At 41.4% G+C, this 24,706-nt stretch overlaps 1 protein-coding gene across 6 annotated transcripts in view; it reads left to right on the top strand.

Annotated features, from left to right (window-relative positions):
• TNC (tenascin C) overlaps nucleotides 1-24,706 on the top strand; it is a 105,688-nt gene that overhangs the window by 63,898 nt on the left and 17,084 nt on the right. For 3 of the 6 annotated variants that reach the window (XM_072883523.1, XM_072883522.1, XM_072883524.1), the window contains 7 exons: nucleotides 22-291; nucleotides 1,439-1,624; nucleotides 2,366-2,455; nucleotides 3,174-3,437; nucleotides 13,294-13,566; nucleotides 15,630-15,902; nucleotides 23,942-24,214. In XM_072883523.1, the coding sequence (XP_072739624.1) occupies nucleotides 22-291; nucleotides 1,439-1,624; nucleotides 2,366-2,455; nucleotides 3,174-3,437; nucleotides 13,294-13,566; nucleotides 15,630-15,902; nucleotides 23,942-24,214 (1,629 nt within the window). Of the gene's footprint in view, nucleotides 1-21; nucleotides 292-1,438; nucleotides 1,625-2,365; nucleotides 2,456-3,173; nucleotides 3,438-13,293; nucleotides 13,567-15,629; nucleotides 15,903-17,031; nucleotides 17,305-19,653; nucleotides 19,930-22,196; nucleotides 22,470-23,941; nucleotides 24,215-24,706 lie in introns of all 6 variants that reach the window. The other 3 variants (XM_072883527.1, XM_072883525.1, XM_072883526.1) reach the window with 3 other exon arrangements.

Here is a 24,706-nt window from a genome sequence, read left to right on the forward strand (position 1 = left end):
CTTTTTCTCTTTTTGTAACAGAGCTTGATGCCCCTAGCCAGATCGAGGCAAAAGATGTTACAGACACCACAGCTCTTATCACATGGTCCAAACCCTTGGCTGAAATTGAAGGCATAGAGCTCACTTATGGCCCCAAGGATGTTCCAGGGGACAGGACAACCATTGACCTCTCTGAAGATGAAACCCAATATTCTATTGGAAACCTGAGGCCGCACACAGAGTATGAAGTGACACTCATCTCTCGTCGAGGGGACATGGAAAGTGACCCTATGAAAGAAATCTTTGTCACAGGTAAGAGGCTTGGATACCAATCCAAACTTCTGGGAAGGTAATGCAATCACCATCAATCTTCCTGTGCTGTTTGTGCCATGTTGCTTGAGTTGATAATTACTGCGTCAACACAGAATTAGCACTGTTATAGAGGTACATGAAAGTGGAGAATGTTTTCCTGTGCCTTATATACCTTACTGGCTCAACAAAATATTTAGACCTCCCAAATATCTCAATTTATTTTGAAAATGGGAATTATGTTATTAAGTCACTTAGAAGCTTTTGCTCATCATACCCTAAATCTCTACTTCAGGAAACAAATTCCTCTGGATTACTTGTCTGTCTGCTGGGCTATAAATATATTCCATGGTTCCTATTCCATCTAAGACCTTATTTCTGTTTGTCTAAATGCATAACAGATTAGCAGAGAACTTTGCTTTTTTTCCTTCATCATTTCTGCAAATGTTTTCTGTCATGCTTTTATAAATTTACTTTGCTGCTTAGTAATCCTGGGAATGCTTTATGAAAATGTGGGTCCTCTATCATGTTATCAAGGTTTGATGCATTAAGGGAGCTGAGTAAACGGTACATAGAGAATTACCTCCCTTTTCATCCCAAAATGTAGTTGTTCATTCAGAGCAGGATTTGAGTCTACTATAGGTGTGAACAGTGAAAGCCCATTGAATTTCTACATAATATTCAACTTTTTTTTTTTTGAGACTTAGAGTTCCTTTCAGCCATGAATGCAAGATAGTTACTGAACAGAAATTCTAGAGGTGATCAATTCTTTTTTCTTAGCAGCCTTTTTTCTTTTGAAAGCTGAGGTATTTATAAAGGAAAAATAGTATTTTCATCCAAATATGTTTTTCCACAGGCCTATTTTGTAATAAAAAATAATTACTAAAGTTGAAAATGTTATTTTTGTCTCAGGAGATAAAAGCTGAATTTCTTCCACTGATTTTTTCCCAAAGCTAGTGAACTCTCCACTTCATGCTAAAAGAAATCTGCTTGATATAGTTAAGAACATAGTGGTATTACATCAGAGGAAACCTAACTTCAGCTTTATGGATCATTTCACCTTCTAAAAAGTACTGTCATAAGAGACTGCTCTCATAAGAGAATGATTCATATTTATATATTTATTTATTGGTTGGTTGATTGATTACAGACTTGGATGCTCCAAGAAACCTGAAGCGGGTGTCACAGACAGACAATAGCATTACTTTGGAGTGGAAGAACAGCCATGCAAATATTGATAACTATCGAATTAAGTTTGCTCCCATCTCTGGTGGAGACCATGCTGAGATCACAGTGCCAAAGGGCAGCCAAGCAACAACCAGAGCTACACTCACAGGTAGGGGAATGGAGAGATCATCGTTAATGTCATGCCACTGCTGTCACCCTAGAGTGCAGTAGTGTAGTGAAAAAATGTCTTTTTGGTCACTATGCGTAAGAGGTACAAGCAGAGGTTATGCATTTTGAGTACAAGTAATTAAATTAGAATACATGTGATATATATTTACACACCTGCAGATGGATAACTAGCCAACAGAAGATGTGTAGCCATTTCACTTTCATGTGCATCTCTGAATCCCACTAGTCAGTTCCCTGAGTTCTAGGTAGCTACATGTCTTTGTGGAGATGGCTTCACACCCCTGAGTTCAAAAGACTTTGGCATGTTCTAGGTGTTTACTGGTGCCAGTCTGCCACTTTTCTGTGTACCTGCAAGTTGCCTTACCAGCCTGCGAGGCTAGATAATGGTACTTTCTCCATGTCATATGGACGTCTACCTGCTTTTCTTTGGCAGAAGTACCTATACTGCAAGCTCTTGAAAGTAGAAGCTATCTCTGATTATGCATTTGCACAGTGTCCAAAATGCAGTCTCAGTCAGCCATAATCTTTATCCTTTGGCATGTACATGGAAAAAGATTTATTAACATCAGGTCAGCTGGAGGGTCAACTGAAACCTTGATTCTCTGCATACACAGGAAAGTATGTATCTTACCTCGCATACGTTCAGGCTTCCTTATTTAAACAAATGCCTGTAGGCATATTCCACGGACAGGAACTCATGCTTCTATTCCTCATCTCTTAGGTTTGAGGCCTGGAACTGAATATGGCATTGGAGTGACAGCAGTGAGACAGGACAGGGAAAGCGCTCCTGCTACCATTAATGCTGGCACTGGTGAGTAGCTTGATCCTCCTTTGTGCTCTGGAGGAAGCAGCAAGTCAGATGGAGTCACTCTGATGTTTCTTTCCTTTCGAAGTAATGCTGTAAGAATTATTTTAGAAAGTTCTTGATTTCATTTTGGTACCAATGGGACTTTTTCCCTCACGGGAAAGAAAAAACATTTCCCCAAAGATCTTGGCCTCTGAATCTGGCTTCCTTTTCCTGTATGAGGATGTCCTAATGCTCTGGGAGTTTCATCTCTAGGTGAGCTCCTTAATGATAATTATGCTTACACTGATTACTCTGGCCATCCTCTAATTGTGAGGGTTTCTGGCAGAAATGGTGGTTATGGCCAAAAGGTTAATCTGATAAAGAGCGCAGCCTCAGTGGTTGTAATAGTCCTGACTGCCCTTCAAATCCAGGATTTTTCTCACAATATCCCCCTTTTCCCAGGTAAATTCTCTGAAGGCTTAAATTTTGCCTCTCCTCTATGCAGTGCCTGCTGAAGTGAGTGCAAGTCGGGGAAATTTGTTCTAGTGTGGTTTGTCTGTAAAAGAGAACTTCATCATCCTCTACCTATTCCAAACAATGGGGCTTCAAAAGCTCCAAAAGGTGGATAAGACTCTGAGCTGTTGCTAGACAGCCAGTATAGATGTTGCCCTGTCTACAGATGCCTAAAAAACTGTCCCAGCACAGTTCAGGGACAACTCAACTTTCTCTTTTTAACCTGTAGATCTTGATAACCCCAAGGACTTGGAAGTCAGTGACCCTACTGAAACCACCTTATCCCTTCGCTGGAGAAGACCAGTGGCCAAGTTTGATCGTTATCGCCTCATTTACGTTAACCCTTCTGGAAGGAAGAACGAAGTGGAGATCCCTGTGGACAGCACCTCTTTTATCCTGCGAGGGTTGGAGGCAGGGACAGAATACACCATTAGTCTGGTGGCAGAGAAAGGCAGACACAAAAGCAAACCCACAACTGTCAAGAGTTCGACTGGTGAGTAACAGCTTTTGATGAGTGACGTATACCAGGTCATTGGGCAATGACTAGCCCAAGAACAACTTCACCTGATTTTGTAAGCCATGTCTGGGCAACTGCTTAAAAACATCAACTGCCTGCAGAGCAGACTTAGCACTGTCTAGCAGATAGATCTAGCTGTGTATTTCCCTACCTGCTGTGTTTAGCTCCATGTTCTCAATGATTTCTTGCTTATCCTTTGAGAAGACTCACAAAGAATGTAGCTATTTGTCCTGCAGGAAATGCAGACCTCATCCTTAGTTTTAAATGAGGCTGCTTTTTTGTGCATTATGTCTTATAACTTTTTTGTTTTCTACAGACAAAAACTAAGAGGAAGAACAACCAGAATGTATTTAACATTGCTTGTTCCTGCCTAATGAATTCTCTTCACAGCATGCCTCCCACCCATCATGCTTCAGCAGGGTCAACAGGGCTGATGTTGCCCTTTTTTAGTTTTCTCATCCAAAAGCAAGAAACGCTACCACCACAAATCTGGTCACAGTCACCATTTCCATTGGATACCACGATTGTTACATTTGTCTACAAAGAGAGGGTCCATTTCTGCCATCTCTATTTGTACAAGCCACTCTACTTAACGAGTATCAGTGAACTACTTAATGAATAAGGTTTTATTCTTTGTGAAACATTTTGACCCAAAGTTTGTTGCATACAGAATTATATCTCAGTATAGAACACAAGTAAGTCCTGAATCTTTAGGTGCCTTCAGGCTAAATCCTGTGAGGCAAAGCCTTAACTGCTATAAGTAAGCAGAGACAGTGAAAGCAGAATCAGTTGGGCTACAATTATTGTCCTTAGCAGATATCAAGGTGTTTATCCTTTTCTCCCCAAAGAAGAGGATCAGAGACATCTCCCCGTCTATGAGGTAAACATGTCAGAAGTTGTGGATTTTACAAATTAATAACTATACAGCTGAACTGATCAAAACTCGTTTCATATTCCCTGGTAGTGTTCATGGCAGCATAAACCTCTGAATGCTTTACAGAGTCAAGTAATCCAGTACAGCAGAGAGTTATAAGGTATGGTGTAAACTACAGAAAACCATCAGTACTGAATTACTTGTTTGATGCATAAGTCAGGCCTGTGTCCAATGTAGGGGAAAAATTAGGAAGGCTTGAGGCACACACATACAAAAGGAAGCTGAAGGTTTATGTGGCCAGAGTGAGCAGGCTTCTATTTTTCTAAAGTTATCTGTTTCCCCATCTGTCTGAAGACTGAGTGGTCTCAAAAGAAGTATGCATGGACGATGAAAAGGCAAAAACAACAAGCTGTGGAATGTCACAGCTTGATCTTTTCAGCACCAGCTTCCAAAGTCTCACAAGGTGGCTTCTTTTTCCTGGTTTGGTTTTGGGGTTTTTTTATAAATACATTCATCTGGTCAGTGTATTTGTTTTAAGTCTTTACTCAGAGCAGCCAGTAAACAAAGCATTCTCTGCAGTGGGCTCCTTAGAAGCAACAACAGTAGTTGACATAACCTATCTCTGTGACCTTCCTTCTGCATAGGAATGGACAAATCCAAACACATGAGCGTGGGGCGGCAGAAGTGCTCTGTAAGCCTGTGGGGTATAAGGCAAGCAGTGTCATCTTCAGTTTACTTTTTCGTCCACCCTCAAGTCAGTCTTCTTTATCCATGTTCCCAGTACTTGGGAGGTCCTGAAGTCCTCAGGCTAAGCCAAACAAACTTGTTTTACCCTCCCTTGCAGAGCTATGGAGGACTTCAGGTCCATTGCACTGCTGGGGAGAGTACTTGGAGCAACCAGGGAGAGAGAGGAATGACTGAAGTGTGGAAAATGCCAGGAGCATGGCTAGGACTGGACTAGCTCTTCTCAGTGGGTGGAGGAGACAGTCCTGCTGTTTAGAGGGGCATGTGCCATCCCTGCTGAACAAGGAAGGCAGGGGCTGCAGAAGGACTGAGAGTTTTTCTTTTCAGAGTTTCCTTTGCTTCTCCAGATTGCCATTTTTTTCTCTTATATTCTTCTCAGCCCCTTGATGGTTCAGTCAGGCTTCTCTGCCTGCAGGTACTCAGGAGTTTCCCACACATTATTTTTATTTGTTTGCATAGTGCATTTTCTGTCACTGAGGGTAAAGCTTCTTTCAGCCCCAGAGCTGAAGATCTTCTGTTGGTGCCTCCTCTCCCCTCTCACATTCTTCCTGTTATCTTTTTGTGTATATCAACTCTCCACAGAGAGACAGCTGACACATTCAGAGCTCATGAACCTCTAGCAAAGGACATGTCACAAACTATTCCATAATATAGGATGGCAGCCTTCCGTTGCTTCTGTCTCTTCATATGGATGAAGTGCAGCTCAAGTAACAAAGGTTTTTTAACTGATGTCCATGATTCTGCATTCAAGGGATGGTAAAGCTTCTGAAGTGAACAGTTTGCTAAATGTTATTTTGTTTTTCTGAAAAGGAAAGGCTGAATATTTCACACTGCTATTTGCTTGTTTGTTTCTTTGTAGCTCTGTATAGTCTAACCCTAATGCAGGTAATGACTCCTGACCCAGAGGAGCTTTCTTGCTCTGGGAGCTTTCTTGCTCCAGAGGGCTCAGGGATGCAGGAGGATGCACTGAGGGACCTTGTGGTCTTGAGGGTAACAGACCACAGCTTTAGTGTCTCATGGTATACAAATACAGGAGTCTACAGTAGTTTTGTGGTGGAGTACGAGGAAGTGTCATTGGCAGCTGGGCCCCCTGCAGAAACGTTCCTGCCCAGAGAATCCCTAGGTGCTGTGATTGACGGCCTCCAAGCTAACACTTCCTATAAAATCAAGGTGTATGGATTGGCTGGAGAACAGCGCTCCTCTCCTCTGGAAGCTGAGGCTTCAACAGGTACCTTCTTTTTGTTATTAACAAAGGTATCACAAACTAGGGTACTGCTTATTTGTTAGAGGTCTCACCCAGCATTGCACTAAGGTTTTGGTTTAGAACCGCTTCAGAAATCAAAGAAAATGAGCCATTTTACTAGTTGGAGGGACCTTTCTGGCAGCGTGTCTTGAGAATGTTACATCAGATTAACAACTAATCTGTAGGGCAAGCACGTAACCCAGCTCTGAGGAAGCTGAACAGTCAGACTGCAGCTTTGTTCTTTCTTGCTCTGGTTCTGGAACCCTGCCTGCATAGCACAATGTGGGTCTTGGAGGAGGGCGGATGGTAATACATCAGGCATGAGAGGCCTGTGGAGATAAATGAGTGGACATTAGAGAAACTAAGCGCCAACCTCAAATTCCTCTGCTGAAGGACCCAGATTGTGCAGCAACTGCTGATGAATCGTGGATGTGATACTGTCTTACCTCTGGAAGTGAGTTGCACGTAGGAGCATGGCTTGGGGAAGTAACTTTTCCGTTCCGTTGAATGTTTTTAAGAAGATTTATGCTGTTTACCAAAGACCCTTGGCTGTGTTGTGCGTCAGTCCCTCTTCCTCTCCTGGCTTCTACTAGTCCTAGATTGCGCCACCATTTTTTATACAAACTCAAAGAAACATTAAGAAGAATGATTAGGTGAGCCAGTTCAGTGGGAAGCTACAGTGCTGACCACCAGGAAACTAAATTTGCTAGTAAAAATTGTCCAGTTCTTCAGCTAATTCCTCTGCTAAGAGTACCTGGAACATGACTTCAATATGAGGATTTTTAGTGGTAGCTACTGTAGTATTTCTGGCTTGTGATATACTGCAATGTTTTCTTTATGAAATTCAGAGGTGCACTGGTACTATAAGCCTAGTTTAATCAGCTGGTTGACAGAGGGGAAAGCCATTTAGCCAAAGGGGTCTGAAAAGAATGCAAATACCTTGGTAGGCCATCATGTTTTACAAGTGTGCTTGAGCTGATGAAAGATTCCACAGTGAAACTGGCTGATAGCCTCTCTTGGAAAATAATATAAAATCCAAGAGACAGAAGCAAGAAATAATACAGAATACTCCTTGCTCCATCCCAAGTCATTGGGGAAATATCCTGGCAGAACATTAACGTATTTTTAGTAAAATCGCCAGTGAAGCATTACAATGGAATTCCCCAAAAGGCCAGCAATAGCAGTATAGACATATTTAGGCCATATTCAGCTTGAAGATTTTACTAAGAGAATGATACTGAGAAGTATTCCGGTCTGAGAAAGAGCATATGTTTGTTGTCCATCCAGTTTCCCTTCTACATAGCTTTCAGCTCTTTGGCATCTGCTATTCCGTCATCTTGCCACCATGAATCATTTTATTTGGCTGTCATCCACCCACCTAGGGCTCCTAGAGCTCTCTTTTCTCCCCATCTATTCACCTAGTGGCTAACTCAAGTGTTTGAACTCCATTGGTCTTGTTATCCTACAGTTTGATTGTTTTCCAGATTTTCCATTATCTGTTATAGTATTCTATCTGCTGAACAACAAACAGTGATACTGTCTGTGGTATCTTTCTACCATTCTTTCTCACCCACAAATTCATTTGTGGAGTCAAGTCATTAAACCCAAGGTAATATTCAGAATTAGGTCTGAAAAAAATCAGAGGTAATGTAACTACATATAATTGCATATGCTCCATGAGATAATCTGTACATGGCAACCTCCCATGTAGTTGTCAAAGTTGGCATAATAAAATTAATCCACTTGTGACAGCAAAATTCTGAATTAAAATGCTGCTTAGGTGGTTGGTTCCTCAGTTTTTGTATAATAGAGTTGAACTCTTACTGTATTTCCCATTCAGATTAGAGTAACCAAGTCCTTGTGTGGTTATACTATAACTAGCAGGAATCTGGGAGAAATTTCAGTAGGGGTGGTCAAGTAAAATGAGGGAAAATGAGAAGCCAGTTTTGACTAATATTACACAGGGTTTTCCTGGGGATCCTCAGTATATCAGGAGCTTAATGCCAGTCTTGTTTTTTTATTTTTCCCTTGTATTTTTGGATGTTTTGTCCTTGGTTTCCAATTCAGGGTGCATGACAGTTTCCCAGTGGGACCATCCACAGCATGGAGCTGTACCTGTGTAATGTACTGCTGCCCTTTCCTCCCCACTGATCTGTTCACTCTATTTATGTATGTCTTCTGCAGAAATACTCCACAGTAAAGCCCAGCTACCACTATGCATGTTAAGTGGACAACCTTAAGGCTGAACAAGTACCAGTGCACCTGCTTGATGCCATAGTTTTTTGCCTGTTCCCAGAATAGGAAAGAGGTGGTTGGCATCTAATTGTGCACAAGCAACTGAGAGTCACAGAAGGCTAACAGTTCCATACTGCATGTCTTCCTGCTTTGTTACATGAGCTCAGTAACCCTGGTGCAGTCAGATAATAGTTCTGACAGTCGGTTTACTGAGAAAGAGGGAATTATGCTAGTGGTTACCATTGCAGGTATGCTGGTGTGATGACAACATGGCTGTCTTCAGGTTGCAGCATATGTAGGGCCTGATTCAGATCGTGTGCTGGGGTAATTTAAGGAGGCCCCTTACCTAAGTCAAGAATATCAGTGATATATGTAAATAAAAATCACTTTTTGCCTCACAGGCTTCTCTCCTTCCTGGAGGTGAGCAGAAAACAATGTTTTTACATCTGTATTTGTCCTGAGAGTATATTTTCAGATAACATTTCTGCATTTATTTGAAAAACTTTTTAATCTTTCTCCTCTGAAAACTTTTTTTTTCTGATACATGTGTGAATTTGGAGACAGATACTGAATCCTGAGTACATATTTGTGCTGATCTGATTGATGGTGGTAGACGACTTGCTCTCTCTTAATTGAATGCAAGTGGAGCATGAAAGCAAGGAAGTCATTGAGGTGTGAAATGATGTGGTTTTCCACTAATGAGGAGATAATACTGCATGTCAGAAAAATCACCTGCCTGTTGCCTTACAGCCGTGATCAGAAACACATTCTCTGTAATCTCCACAGTTCTCAGATTTTCAGAATCTGACTGTGCTACAGGATATATTCACAGATCATTCAGCATGTTGAAGGCCAAGTCTTTTTCCCTTCCATTCCTTTGGATCTCTTTAAAGAAAGTTTGCTCAAGTTTTTTCTGTCTGGTTTTTAGGTAAGGATGTGCGTGTGTCCCCACCTTTTTTGAAAATTCTGCATGTATCCAGATGGATAACTCCTCCAAGCCTGTTTTTGATTGGATAGGATGAGATTTAGCATGCTTCTGCTGTGGCTGATTTCTCAGTATCTGATAATCTGGATTCGGATATGTTTGCAATATTTGGCATGCATTCCACTTACAGTTCGTATCAGAAGCAATAGCAGATGTGCTGCAATAAAGAAAAAAGGCATGTTTGAGAGACTTAGGGATCAAATCCTCACCGATGTAAATTAGCAAAGTTCTTTGGAGGTAGTCAAAGTGTACTGATTTACATCAACTGAGGATGTGCCCATTTCTCTGCTGGAAGCATTTCAGCTCATCTCTCTGTTTAATGGCTGTTGCTCTGGATCTGCTAGTCAGTGTGGTTGTATGAGAACCATGTTGTGCTTGGTGATGCTACCTTTGCTTGTGGCCTGGATTCAGTCTCCAAAAAAGAAGTACCCACTTGTTTTCGCTGTTCTTAGAACTCTTTAATGCAAAGCACACAAACTGTTTTGTAGCAGATGTTAGCTGTCTTTTGGTATATTTGAGGGTTTATTATCAGGCAATTTTAACTTGTAATTTACCTCTGTTTAGCACATCTAGTCACAACACCTGGAGAATCAAACAATGAAACGTCATTTAATCCTACCAATCCTGCACCTACAGAGCTAAGTTATTTAACAAACCCCAGCACTGATTCTCATGCTCTGCTTTCGGTGCTCACTGACCTTCCCATCTCAGAAGCCACTGGTGCTCTTCATGACCTTAATATAACACACAGGACTTTCAGTAGTTTCACCCTGTCTTGGGCAGCACAGGATGAGGTATTTGATCAGTTCTTTATCAGTCTGAAAGACCTGTCCAGTTTAAACAGAACACAGGAAATCCTTTTGCCGGGAAACCATCGAGAAACAGAAATTACCAATCTCACAGCTGGCACACAATACCAGATTAACCTCCATGGAAGCTCTCAAGGCCAGCTCTCTTGGTCCCTGGAAGCCCTAGCTGCTACAGGTATTTTCTATGGATTCATTAGCCGTATGTTCCTTTTCTGCTTTGAAATACAGAACTTAATTTTTGTACTGTTGTTCCACTGCAGAAATTCTAGGCCTTGTGAGTGATGCCTGCCTTCTTAGTTTTTTTCTTTTCTTTCTTCCTTTTGCACGGGATAAAACTCTTATTGCTATGGAATGAGAGCCTTGAGTGGTGTAGCATGGACAATGCCCCATGAAGCTTTTAAGGTGATGTGGCATCAATTCTCTCTTTTCAAATTGCATGCAAAGAGAGACATTGATGCATCTGCTATTTAAAGGCACATGAAAATAGCAAGATGCTACAGGTATTTATCTGGATTGTGGTTTAAACACAAGAAAGATTGCAAGGAGGTTGCAGTTTGAAGCATTGGCATGGAAGTGGTGATGTCAGAGAAAAAAAAGATTGTAACACATTGGGAGTATACCTTTCTGAAAACTTCTACCTCTTATCCCTATTACATGAATTTCATGAGGAAACAGGCTTATAGCCACAGGGCTCAGTTCAATAATGATCAAAGTACTAGTGCATAAATTCATATCTGGAGAGCCTCGCTGGAGAATAATGACTGTACCTGTCCATCACCCAAAACCAAATTCACAACATGAGATAAAATATTTACATGGAAACACATAGATTATTTCACACCTACTACAAGGCTAGAGCAGTCTCATCTCTCAATGGTTTGTTCTCTCTTTTTTTTTTTTTTTTGAGTAAGAAACATCATCCCTTGGTATCATTTGCCATGACATTGTCATTGTTTTCTCATATATATTGGATGCTTTATGGATGGGGCTTTTGGAGGTCTCCAACAGTCCAAGTTGGCGCATGATTTTGTCTGGGAATCTCTTGGTCCCCAGAGAGCATGATGGGGTTGTGTGCACTTCCATTTCAGACATGCATGAGAAACAAATGGGAGGAAAAGGGACTCTGCATCGTGGAGGTGAATGAAACTGAGCACTCTTCAGAGAAATCTGAATTGCTTTTAAGCTGTGATGATTACTGCATTACTACTTATAATCAAGCTTTTACTTAGAAGATTTTACCTTACTGTAACTTTTGGTTTAATTTCATTTTCATTTTAAGGAAATGTGTTTGTTTTATTAGTTTCTGTTGCCACCAAAAGATCGTTATTTCTGATACAACCTGTTCCTTTTCTGTCCTGCTTTCTCTTTTCCAGCTAAACAGTGCTATTTTGACAGGATACATAGTTTGCCTCAATGAGTCTCACTTCTGTTCCTGATAAAGCAAAACAGCTCTGGATTAATGCATTTTTTTTGTTGAACATCATTGTGTTATTTCATAAACAATCTCTTTCTTTCTAACAGGATGGGAAAAGCTCGTCAAAACTTGTGTATTCCTGAGTAGTAGCAATTTACTATACATTAGTGAATCTCCCTGAAGATAATTGACTGTGATCTATGAGCACTCAGCCTCTAAAAATACAACCCCAGCTACCCATATAAGGCTATGCAGCACTCATACAATAAGCACTCTGTTTTTACAGGGGGAAAACTTATATGAGTAATGTTGCTGAGCCTAATTTTTATTTATTCCAAGGCCTCTTTACCTTCTGCCTTTAAAAATGCATAAAGCTTAAAGTTGAAGTTTACAACTGACAAATCAGATCCATTTCCCTCCATGCATTGTCTCTTATACATTCTTAGTCGTGCAGATTGGGATTATTCAGCTAGACTCTGTTCTTATTATAATGCTTATGTGTCGACAATGCGAGTAAATAAGAAAAGTGCTAGAAAGTCATCACAGTCCATAGGCCAATGATAGACCATATAGCAAGATTTTCCATGTAGAAAAAAACAGGTATTACTCTAGCATTTTCCCATATGACTGCTAATTTTAAGGAATTAGTTGTATTTCCTCTGTAACTGAGGACTTTCTATTCTTGCCGAGAAAATGACCTAAACTTTCAGATTTAACAGCATCAGAGGGTTAGCTCTGATGGTTCCCAACTTCTTAGGCCACCCCTGTGATGGCTTATGAGAATGTTGATTTCTGTGAATGCAGATTTCAATTTTAGACTAATACCAGTAACTCTGAAAATCCAAGCTTCTCTGCCCCCAGGAAGGTTTTGTGGGCAGAATAATGTAATATAAGGAAGACAAATCCATTAAACTGAAGACATGCAGCCATGGAGGAATTTTCCCCTTCTTTATTGTTTCAGATTAGAAATAGTTTTGAAGAATAAGTAGCATCCTTCATGTAGACACGATTAAAAGCATAAACATCTGAATCCCAACTACTCTAAACTCAGTGTCTTCCTACCCTTACAACAGACATTATTGCAGTATTCACAGTCATTTCATAATGGCAAACACTGAGTTGTTAATAGTGCACTAAAGTGGTTGTAGTAATACTTACTTGTCTCATAGGGAGAGTTAATTTTAATGTTGTCCCTGTAAAAATTAAAATTAATGTTGCCAAATTAATGTTGCCAAAACACTTGCAGCTGTAAGATGGTCTATAAGGTGCTTTCTGTAAGCAGCCTTTTAGCATTAATGTGGTTATTATCTATTATTACAGTTCTTTTCTTACTGTTCTGTTTTGCGGTGTCTTTGAAGAGACTTTACAAGTTATCTGGGGCAGCTGAGAATGTAAATGTGTGTGTGTGGGTGCGTCTCCATGTCACTGATTACAAGTGAAATTCATTAACACAGGTCATCATCAAATAATATGTCATCACCACTAGTCTGTAATCTGAGTAACTGATTGACTCTCTGTCCTTATTCAGAGGAGGAACCTGAGCTTGGAAAATTATCAGTATCAGAGACTGGCTGGGATGGTTTCCAGCTCACCTGGACAGCAGCCGACGGGGCCTATGAGAACTTTATCATTCAGGTGCAGGAGTCTGACAATCCCGAAGAAACCCGGAATATCACAGTCCCAGGTGGACTGCGCTTTATGAATGTTACAGGCCTCAAGGCCAACACACCTTATAACATCACACTTCATGGTGTGATTCAAGGCTACAGGACCAAACCCCTTTCTGTTGAAACCGTGACAGGTATCTTTTCAAGTCACTCATCCAGTCTCATGGCTCCCTTTCTTTGCAGACAGGGATGTGAGCCAGAGCTATTGCAACTGCTCGGCAAAGCTTGCTCACTTGGTCGGCTTTGCATGGGGTGCACTGAACTCATTAAAGCTTGGCTGAACATCTCTGGCATGGAAATGTCTCATGATCAGACTTTTCAATAAGAGTCTCAGTGCCTCCATGGAGCCCTTTGCTTTTAGGAATGCTTTTTTCCCCCACCTCAGAATGGCTTGTTTTGTTCCCTTTACTCTGTTTTCTGATGGTTGACACTAACAGTAAAACCCAACTGGCTGTTGTACATGCTCAGGAAAGCCCAGGTTGCCTTGTAAAATTATAAAAATCTGTTCTTTATAGCCCAGATAATCAAAGCCTGAGAGTATATTTAGTTTTTTACGCTTCAGAAGCTACCTCTGAAATTATGCACCAGCTTCTGTGTAAATACAAACTCAGGGGTATAGTGTGTGCATCTGTCTCCAGGGCAAGGACAGTCACCTTCTATATGTTCTTATATAGAAAAGAACACAAGTGAATTCCTACCAAGAGTAGTATCATATACTAAGCCACATAAGGTTCTTAAACAGTGTGATTGGTCAGAAAAAGGTATAAAGCAAGAAGACCAAATTCAGCAGAACTACCCCGGCATAAAACTGACCTGAAAGAAGGAAGGTAAGCCCCACATTATCAGAAGGTTACATGAAACTTCTCAAGAGCCACAAAAATAATTTTCTGGCTGACCTTGTGAAAGACAGCAGTTTTAAATGAGAGCTTATCATGAGCTTCGACTGTGAGAACTTATGTCTATCCTGTATGGCTCACTGATTCTTCCAGGTGTTATGGTCATTGGTAACAAACAGGGTATGAATTAATTGGCAATAAAGGGGCACCAGTGGGTCTTCCTTCAGATAATTTATTGTAGACAATATCTGCTGCCTCTGGGCTTCCTTACAGACCTTTGCAGCCTCCTGTGATTGTGAGATGGCCAGAGCTTGCTCCTATTTGATTTCCCCAAGCACATATTACCCAGCAGAGAAGGGGATAAAAGTACACATAAGAACTAAACAGAATTAAAACATTAAACACAGTAGAGCTTGCTTGTTTCAATAATGCTTTAAGCCGCCTGGCTTAGGTAGAAATGTGTCTGGCACAAGGCACTTCCCTTGGGCTGTGTCCCACTGCAGGCTAGAAGTCCTGTGCTTTGAGAGTCCTGAGTGTGAGCTTGTAGCAGATTGCCCACTGAAAATAGACAAATGTGGCTAGACAAAGGAGGCTGTACAGGGACAAACAAGAAAACAGACATCATGGGTGTTCCATCTAAATATGCAATGTGCTCTCTTTTTATTAACTTAATGAAAAAAGCAGAAGATGCCCTGCTGAGGTTTTCCCTTCCCTTTCTGGGTCATGCTCAGCACCCGACTTTTCAAAATTTTCCCTTCTGGGGACTTCCAACTGTCAGAATTTTCTGAGCCTTCCTGTAACACATCAGGGATGTCTACAGAGAGGAAGAAACCCCAAGGCAGCTATCCCTGCTTTGCATTTTGGCTCCAGTTCCAAAATTACATGCCAGCTTTCATAGACTTAAGCTGGAAGGGAAAGTAGAAGAGCAAAAAACCACAACCTTTTCCTTTGGATAAAGGAATAGCTCTAGTTTTAGCTTCTCCTAAAACTGGAAGCTGACTTTTCCAAATGCCCCAGAGGCATTCAGAAAAGTTCTTTTGCATCTGCTTTCATGCTCAGACCTCAAAGACACGTGGCTGCTCCTGGAGGTAAAGGGAAATAGCCATAGCTTTAAAGCTTGTGGGGGTTTTTTTGGTTGTTTCCCCCCCCCCCCCTTTTTTTCCCTTATTTAACATTTTGAGATGCTTCCATTTGATTTCTTCCCCTTAGTACCTGTCCGCTTGTAGCAAGCTTTTACTCAAACCCTTTTGTCCAACGGCATCTTGGAGTGCTGCCAGCATGAGCAAAGAGAAGCACGGCATTTCTGAGCAGGAGGTGGTACAGGGCCGTCCCCTTCTGACCAATGTTGTTTCCCTCCTCAGGATTGCACCCAGAAGTTGGTGAGCTAACCGTTTCCGACATTACTCCTGAAAGCTTCAACCTGTCTTGGACAACCACCAATGGGGACTTCGACGTCTTTACTATTGAAATTATTGATTCTAACAGGTTGCTGGAGCCCATGGAGTTCAACATCTCAGGCAATTCAAGAACTGCTCATATCTCAGGGCTTTCCCCCAGCACTGATTTTATTGTCTACCTCTATGGGATCTCTCATGGTTTCCGCACACAGGCAATAAGTGCTGCAGCTACAACAGGTATATAAAACCTACCTCAATGCTAACTCTCCTTTCTTCGAACTCTTCCTTACAGGTTGTGCCCCTTTCCCTGCCCTCAGCTACCCCATCAGTCTACCCATTGCCAAATCCTCTACCTCATTGTTTGACACCTTCTAAGGAAGACCTGCCGGAGACATTTTGAACTGTGAATGTTAATCCACCATCCCATCCAGCAAAGTCAGTCAATCACATTGTGATGTGATTTCATTCACATAATAAGTTTGCTCTTGTTCAAACGTTAAGGTTGGGGCAACCTCTGACACAGACGAGAAGCAAAACAAATCTCCCAAGAACCAAGTGGGAGATGCTTCATTATGTTAGCCTTGCAAACATGTGTTTGCACACAGCATAGAGGAGACACTATTTCTCTCAGATAAGCTGATTTCTAGATATATTTTTTTATCCTGATTCTCTAAATAAGATTTCAGGCACATTTCAGTCTGTGACAGCAGACTCCTACAAGGCAGACGCATTGCTTGAATTCAGCTTCAGAATTCAGTTTACATGAGATGAGAGATTGAAAGAGTCCATTTGACTTGATGTTGGTGAATGAAATAGGTAGGCATTTAGTTATTGGTACATTGTGCATCTCGAGGTTTTACAGTTGACAGTTTTTCCAGAAAAGACAGGGAAGTCAAATGTTCGATGTGCTCTAGCCAATTACAGTATGAAAGTGGAAGGAGAGGACTAGACTATGGAAGCAGAAAGTGTATTCTCATAGTAGGCAGATAATAGCTCATGTTGTGATCATTTAATATCTCTACTGAATTTTGCCTGCTGACATGATCTTAGGAAATTTGTCATAGCAATCTGTCATAGCGATATATTAATGTGGTCAATGACATTCAGTAGAATATCAAATTCCAGTAATCAGATAATACAGAGTTGCAGTGTCTAGTATCAGCAGATTGTGAATATCCTCACTGAATCACGGCTAACATGGGTAGGGTGACTGCAGGGGTTGTGGTATGGTAAACATTGAGAAACACAAGGCTAGATTATTTTTGTGACCTGTGGCTCATATGAACTCAAACTTCTATATTATTTTATTTTGTTGCTTTGGGTTTTAATAATTGCAATACATTTCCATTTGTTTTTCTTCCTGTAGTAGAGGAACCTCTCCTTAGCAAACTCACTGTATCAAATGCTACCTCAGACAGCATGTCACTCACGTGGGAAGCGCAGGACAATGCCTTTGACCATTTTATTCTAGAAGTCAGAAACTCTGACTTTCCTTTGGACTCCGTGGTGCACACAGTGCCAGGGGCCTCCTGGCGCTATGTAGTCACCAACCTCAAAGCTGCCACTAATTACACTGTCCAACTCCATGGTGTAATTGATGGGCAAGGTGGTCAGACCTTGACAGCACTGGCAACCACAGGTATTTCACTGTTTCACCTTCCAGGTTTGCTTTTTTCTCTTCTGTCTTTTGCTGTCCACCGAACTGCTCTAAAACATGGCTCCAACTCATCATCGTTCCTTTGGTAAATTATAGGGACATCACTATGAGGGGAGGCTGAAAAACACGGGGCTTGAGAGTGCTTGGAAAAAGAGAGATCTGAGACAATGGGAAAGGCTGAAAAAGTGCCCCCAGCATTAAGGGAGTCAGTAGTAAACCATGATTGGTTTCCTTATATATACACTTACCTGCAAGTTCTGTGTATATATAATTGACTTGCTCCAGATGGCTAATATTTTTCACAGAGTATCTTTGCACTTGATCTGGAATAAAGTTCTTGTTCATCCCATCCTTACTTGCTTTTTTGTGGGTGGGAGTCCTTCATGTCTTTATCAGCCTGGAGAGGCACCTGCATGCCATTTTGGTTCTTTGTTCTTAAAACCAAATGTCTGCCAAGACATTTGCATCTCTTGTGGGAGTTTCATGCAGCATGCTAAATGATCAACCAAAACTGCATGGAGTGGTCTGGCCACCTTGTGCGGGTTCTGATGTTCTTTCTGCCTAGCGTTTTTGTGTGTTCCCAGCAGACAGCAGGGCTCAAAAGGGAAGTCCACCCTTTCTTGATCGTCAGCCCACCACTCTGTCACTTGCATTGCTACCTTTGAGTGTCTAAGACATGTCTGGTTTCACTGGATGTCAGAGCTTTTCCTATCATGATGGTGATTCCAGGATAGCAGGAGACTTGCCTGAAGAGATAATTTCAACTTATTTTGCATGTAGTGTTCTTTGGAGTCTGGGTGTCATGATGTGAACGTGCCTGACTGGATGCAAGTGGCATGTGAAGGAATGTGGCCATTTCAGGATAAGATTGGAAAGGATTGGTTTGTCCTCTCTGACCTGCATGCGGGGCTCATGGCTCCATGCTCGGTTTCGCTGGCTTCTCCACCCAAGCCTGTTTGCTTTGTGGATATTCTCTCATCTCCACCCCTGCCTTCGGAAGTACCATGCTTACATGGTGACATCTTCACTGTCAGCCATGAAGGCATTGATGGTCACTGGTTGACAGCATGACAACAGCATGTGTCCTTAATTGGGGCCACTTGGATTCGCCTGTTCCTAGATATTTCCAGAGAAGAAGGTGGACTATTATTTAAAAGTCTTGCAAAGGGGAACGGGAGTAAAAGTTGGAACATCTTGCAGCAGTTCATGTTTTAGTTAAGAAAGGGTTTCATTCTTTTACTGTTCTTTTTGTTGGTGGGATACATCTTTCTTACTTTTCTCCCAGCATGAACCACTTACATTGTTATTTTCCTCTATCTTACTGGCTACATTTCCCAAGGTGTTCTTGGTTTATACTCAATTGGCAAGAGAAAAAATAGAAATCAGTCCTGAGAGCAGACACAGGATTCTCTGACCACCTGACTACCGGGTCATGTTTGTGATCTCTCTGTGCTCTAATGAATCTTTAATGATTTTATGCTAAATTTTAAAGCTAAATAGCTTTAAAACAGGATGGGTGAGGATCTTGCCCCCCTCCCCCCATAGCATGAAGGCCAAGTTGTCCCTGGCAAGGGAGAGATGTAATTTTGAATTTTCTCTAGCAGAAAAGGGAAGTATTTGCTTCTTAAAGAAGTGCCCTGACCACTGAACAGTCAGAAAGGAGAGCAACAGCAGTGTTGGGGGGAGGAGGGGATTCAGTCTATTAGATATTCTCTGATTGAGCCTAATCAGAGGATGAGGAACACCTTATCTGTGGAGTCCAGGGAGGTTTTGGGCTGAGATTAGTGCTGAGATAATCACTGTTAGGACTGAAACCCCTCATAAACTTCAGGGTCCAAAAATAAAAGTATCTACAACTCCAGGCAACAGAAACACTAAACAGAAGCCGAACTGGGATTTCAGGGATGTCTGTTTTGCACTCACCTAATTCCTGCTTGAATCCTACTTTATCTACTTTGGAATTGATGTGGGTTTGTATTCCCATCAAATTCCCAGTGCGGAGTTCCTGCAATTTTTATGGCTTTACCACAGGGCTGTATGCTGTTGGTGCTTCTGTAAATCAGGCCCACATTTCATTAGGAAAATTGAGGTTTTTTAAGAAAATGGAATGAAAAAATAAATTAAGCATCAGCACTAATTTCAGTGGCTTCTTTCCAAAACCTTACAAAATAGCTATTGCAATGCTCCTTTTTTTTTTTCCTTCAACCACTGCAAAACAAGGTTAAAACTTTCAGCCTTATCTTTAAGCATCTGTAAACCTCCACTGCTAATTCCCCCAGCCCCCCGGAGTAATGCTCTCTCTCTCTTCACGTGTGTTCCTTTCTCCTTCAGAGGCTGAGCCACAGCTGGGCACGCTCACACTCACAAATGTTACCCCCGACAGCTTCAACCTCTCATGGACCACAAGAGATGGGCCTTTTGCCAAGTTTGTTATACACATTAGAGATTCCTATGCAGCACATGAACCCCAGGAGCTTACAGTGTCAGGAGGTGCTCGCAGCGCTCACATCTCAGGCCTGCTAGATTACACTGGCTATGATATTAACATTAAGGGGACCACCAATGCAGGTGTTCACACAGAGCCCCTCACTGCTTTTGTCATGACAGGTACCTGCTTAAAAGTTTGTAGTCTATTTATTGGCTTATAAAAATATCTGTTACAGCATGGATTAAAAAAAAAAGACTCTCTACAGCACTGAATATCTTGTCCAGCAACAATGCTTTTGTTTGCAAACTTAGTGCAAGGATGGGTCAGACTAGTCATGTTGACCTTAAAAAATTTCGAGGAGTACTAGTTTAAAGTGAGTTAAGAGCCCTCTTTCTCCCATTTCGAATAATCTTTTTTAACTCCTGAAGTTTGAGGGGGAAATTTGCCTAATATTCAGTAGTTGCATCTGAAGGATCCAGAGAGGACTGCATTTTAGAACACCTCCTGTCCTGTGATGTCCCCTCAACACATCCCTTATCTCTGAATATTTTGGCCAGATTTTGACTGGGATCGATTGTATATCACATGCCTCCTAGATGATCAAATAAATGCCACAGAGTTCACCTTCTACATATTATGTGGCCAGTATGTTTTACTAGGGCTTGTCACATTAATCCTTAAATAGGATTAATGGAGATATTGAGGCCTTTTCCTTTTTATCCTCTCTTCATTAACATGCAGTGGGAACACCAGTTGCAGTAGCAGCATCCCTTCCAGCATCTGGGCTGTCAGTTTCTGTGAAAGGCAATGTCCATGATCATTTTCCTTAAGACAAATGGTTGCATTTTGCAGCAGCTCTTACCTGCCCTCGGATGACATTTAGTCACACAGTTATAAGTGAGCAACTCTTTGCTTTCAAAACCCCTGCTCTATTTCTCCACCAGAGCACAAGTTCTTCCTTTTTGAAAATAAACCATGGACACTGGTATTTTGAGAGGAGGCTTCCCACAGCTAGGTAAACATGTGGCACTCTCTACACAGCAGAAGGATGTGCCAGCAGTTCACATAAACCTGCTGGGTTTAGAGTGTTGGTGTCACTCAACACCTATCCCAGGAAAATAATTTCAGCATTTTGGGCTCATTATTTGTTTACCCACCCTCCCAGAGACCAAACCAAAATGTGAATCTTTGGGATTGCTTGATTAGAAGCAAGTAAGCTGCAAAAATGTCTCCAAATTGAGTAAATTTGAGCTGAATCTCTGGCACTCAAATGTGTAAACATCAAAACATAAGGACTTCCAAATTATAAAACTTTAGGAGGGAATTTTTATGCCAAATTCTAACAGAACATCAATTTCAGCAGTTGTGAAATGTCAAAATGAAACTCCAGATCCTTTCCCAGTGAAAGTTCTCTGTTTAACTAACTGGTATTTTCTTAAAGTGAGTGGAATTTGAGTGATTGGAAGATTGAATGAGTTAGCTCCTGAGCCAAGAAAGCAAGTTTTGACAAATAGTTTAGAGAAACACTAGCAATGCCTGGGATCCAGGATCAAGGCCAGGGCTTATCAGAGCCAGCTGATCTTCCTATTTGACTTGTCAGATTTTGAGTGAGCAAAATACATTGATAAACTATCTTGTGAAAATTTGGCCTTTTTTTTTCAGAGACTTGGTGGGAAAGTTTTGAGGAGTTGATCCACAGCCTCTAAACTTTGACAAATGTCATGCTGATGTGAAAAAAAAAGACCCCTCACTGGAATTTCTTTAAGTTGTCAACATACCACACTAGCAGCTGCCTGTGAAGCTCTTTGGAGAGATTATTGCTCTATTCTGCAGTCATTAGCCCCTGCCCTTATCCAGTCCATCTCCTATCCCCCACAAAAAACAATCTTGCAAGTATTTAGTACTTGCACTGGCTATGACCCTGACTGATTAATGTCCTGCTTCTGGCAGTCATTCTGGCATCTCTGACCCCTCCACTATTGAAAGGAAAAGCTGGAGATATTCATGTGAAATAGAGAGGTAAAGCAGCAAAATACAGGAGTTGTGAATGCCAAAGTTGAGGCTTGTCCCTAAAGCACTGATGGTGGAGACAAGTGGAAGGAAATGAAAGCTTTATGCATAGCATTTCTAAACAGTTTTGGTTGTAACTGTCTTACAGTGTATGTGTAGCAGAATAAAAGTGCTTACACAGTGAGCTTGGAAGGAATTTCAATGGAGCTTGTGAGATGAGGTGCTAAGACACCCTTGATGAAAATTAAGAATTGAGCATCTAACTTCTGGAGGCTCCATTGAAAATCCTAGTCTTGTGGTCCTGGCTATGTACTTCTATTAAATCCATACTTTGAGGAAAAATGTGATTTATGTTTGGTGGAATCTGTGACACTTTCTAATTTGCAATGTTTTTCGCTTCTTTTTTTGTGTGTTTTTGCACTTTCCCTTCTTTTAGAGGCCATGCCCCCACTGGAAAACCTAACTGTCTCTGATATTAACCCTTATGGGTTCACAGTGTCGTGGATGGCATCGGAGAATGCCTTTGACAACTTTCTAGTAGTCGTGGTGGATTCTGGCAAGCTGCTGGACCCACAGGAGTTCCTCCTTACAGGAGCCCAGCGGCAACTGAAGCTTAAAGGCCTTATTACTGGCATTGGCTATGAGGTTATGCTTTATGGTTTTGCCAAGGGGCACCAAACAAAGCCCCTAAGCACTGTGGCCATTACAGGTATTTTAATGTGAACAAATTGTTCTCTTCCACACTTTCTTTCTTGCTTTTCTTCTCACATGGAAGATGTTTCATGCAATCCATTTGCAAAGCAAACCTTGGCTTTTGCATCCTTTTCTGCATCGTGGCTACATATAACTCCTCATGATTGATAGGTTCACCAATGAAATTTTGTTCCTTTTAACTTGATGTTTCTCTTTTGTCTTTATGAGGGATCCTGTAGAGGCGCATGACGTGGGTTGCTGGGTGAAAGTTTCTGGTATGGTCATGCAGGTACTTCTAACCGAAGTCTTTAAAGAAAAATGGCTGCATGCAGAAGCTCGTCTTGTTAACAGCTGCTGGGCACATCAGCATTCTCCAACTTGCCAGCCATCAGGACCTTCAGGAAGAGTCATGGATTTCTTGCCCATGGCCTCCTTTCTTTCACTGTCTGTGTGGGTTCCACCCAAAGACTGTCGAGTGTGATCATTGCCACCCATGAAGCTGGCATCTCTCTTCAGAAAACCTTAGCTCACGTTTTCAACCTCATCATAGCTGCTGTTTTCCAGCAGCACTTGAGCTTTCTTGAAAAATCATTGCAGACTGATTCTCTAGCCCCATAACCATCAAGTCTCATCTGCATGTTGCTGCCTATGCAGCAGTAAAGCTAGGGGTTACCTGATTAGAGGTTCGCAAGAAAATAAATAGGAATGTCTTTCTGTGGAAGAAAGTGCATTGGAGATGCTGTAAGATAGTAACCACTCCAGTAGCATTTCTCTAGGTAATAATGCCTGGCCATACTGAGCTAAAGATATTTTGCAGGTAATTAATAACTTACAGCTCCTGTGATCCTCTTGAATGGGTTCTTTCACTAAAGACAGTAGGTCTTGCCTTTGAATTTAAGTGTGCTGTTTAAGGGATATGAATTCTCATGATTCCCCTTTGCTGCTTCAGCATTTGTTTAATATTGAAGTAAAGGATTCATCTGATCAGAAGCATCACAGATGCCAGAAGTGCATGAAATAAGGGGTTTGCATGAAGAAAAATACTCTTTCAAGTGGTTTCTATGTTGTCCTCCTAACAGAGAGAGACCTGACAGTATTACAGGCATGCCTGCAGTTCTATAACAAGAGCTTGCTTTTATCATACATAAAGGTTTCGCATAGGTAGCAAGGGAGAAATGCACATGAAACTTACTATTAGCATGTGTAACTTTGCATGTCAGAGGCAAATGGTGTATGTCCATGCAGTGGATTTGCTATTAAAGAGTGAAAGTTTGAATGGGCCTGTACACACTCACATATATCTTCTTTAGTATGTGTATAATGCTAATATTCTTTTTTTTTTTTTTTTCAATAGCTGGCAGATTGTTTCCCTTTCTTTGCACTGTGGTTGGATTCTTGCAGTATGCTATATCCAGACCTCAGGCAGGTCTCTAACGAACCGATTAAAAAATCATTTCTTTTCCCTACTGCTGTCTTCTCCTTTTTTAGAAGCAGAACCCGAGGTCGACAACCTTCTGGTTTCAGATGCTACTCCAGATGGCTTCCGTCTGTCCTGGACTGCAGATGATGGGGTTTTCGACAGTTTTGTTCTAAAAATCAGGGATACCAAAAGGAAATCTGATCCACTGGAACTAATAGTACCAGGCCATGAACGCACCCAGGATATAACAGGGCTGAAAGAGGGTACTGAATATGAAATTGAGCTCTATGGATTTAGCAGTGGACGGCGTTCCCAACCTGTAAATGCAGTAGCAACCACAGGTACTGTCTTTGCAGTAGGAAAAGCATAACATGCTCATACCTGTTTCTTTCAGCATCTCTCCTTCTCACAGACAGCTTGGGCTGTTACTGAGGTGTTTGAACTGTCTCCTGCATGTCCCTTAGCCAAGTTACCGGTTCAATGGGGTGTAGTTATTTATAATCAATCATCTCAGATTCCTTGCCTTCATCATTATCTATTTGATATAGTTTTATTTAATTACTTTCATGATCTGGAATTAGGCAGCAGAGTCTAGCAATTAAAGCACTGGCTTTGAGAGCCAAGAAATATTGTCTCTGTATCAGCCTTTTTCAGTGATTTCCTGGGACTAATTACATATCACCACTCCACAACAATTTACCTCCCTAGAAAAGAGGTATGGCAAAATGAATTTATCAGAGCTACTGAGAAGTTTATTTATGGCTTGATCAGCAAAGGACTAAGCGCCATTAACTTAGACTGAACTTACCAGGAGCAACGTGCTCGATAATTCA

The sequence above is a fragment of the Ciconia boyciana genome, chromosome 18 (genome assembly GCF_034638445.1).
Source record: "Ciconia boyciana chromosome 18, ASM3463844v1, whole genome shotgun sequence".
Lineage (NCBI taxonomy): Eukaryota > Metazoa > Chordata > Aves > Ciconiiformes > Ciconiidae > Ciconia > Ciconia boyciana.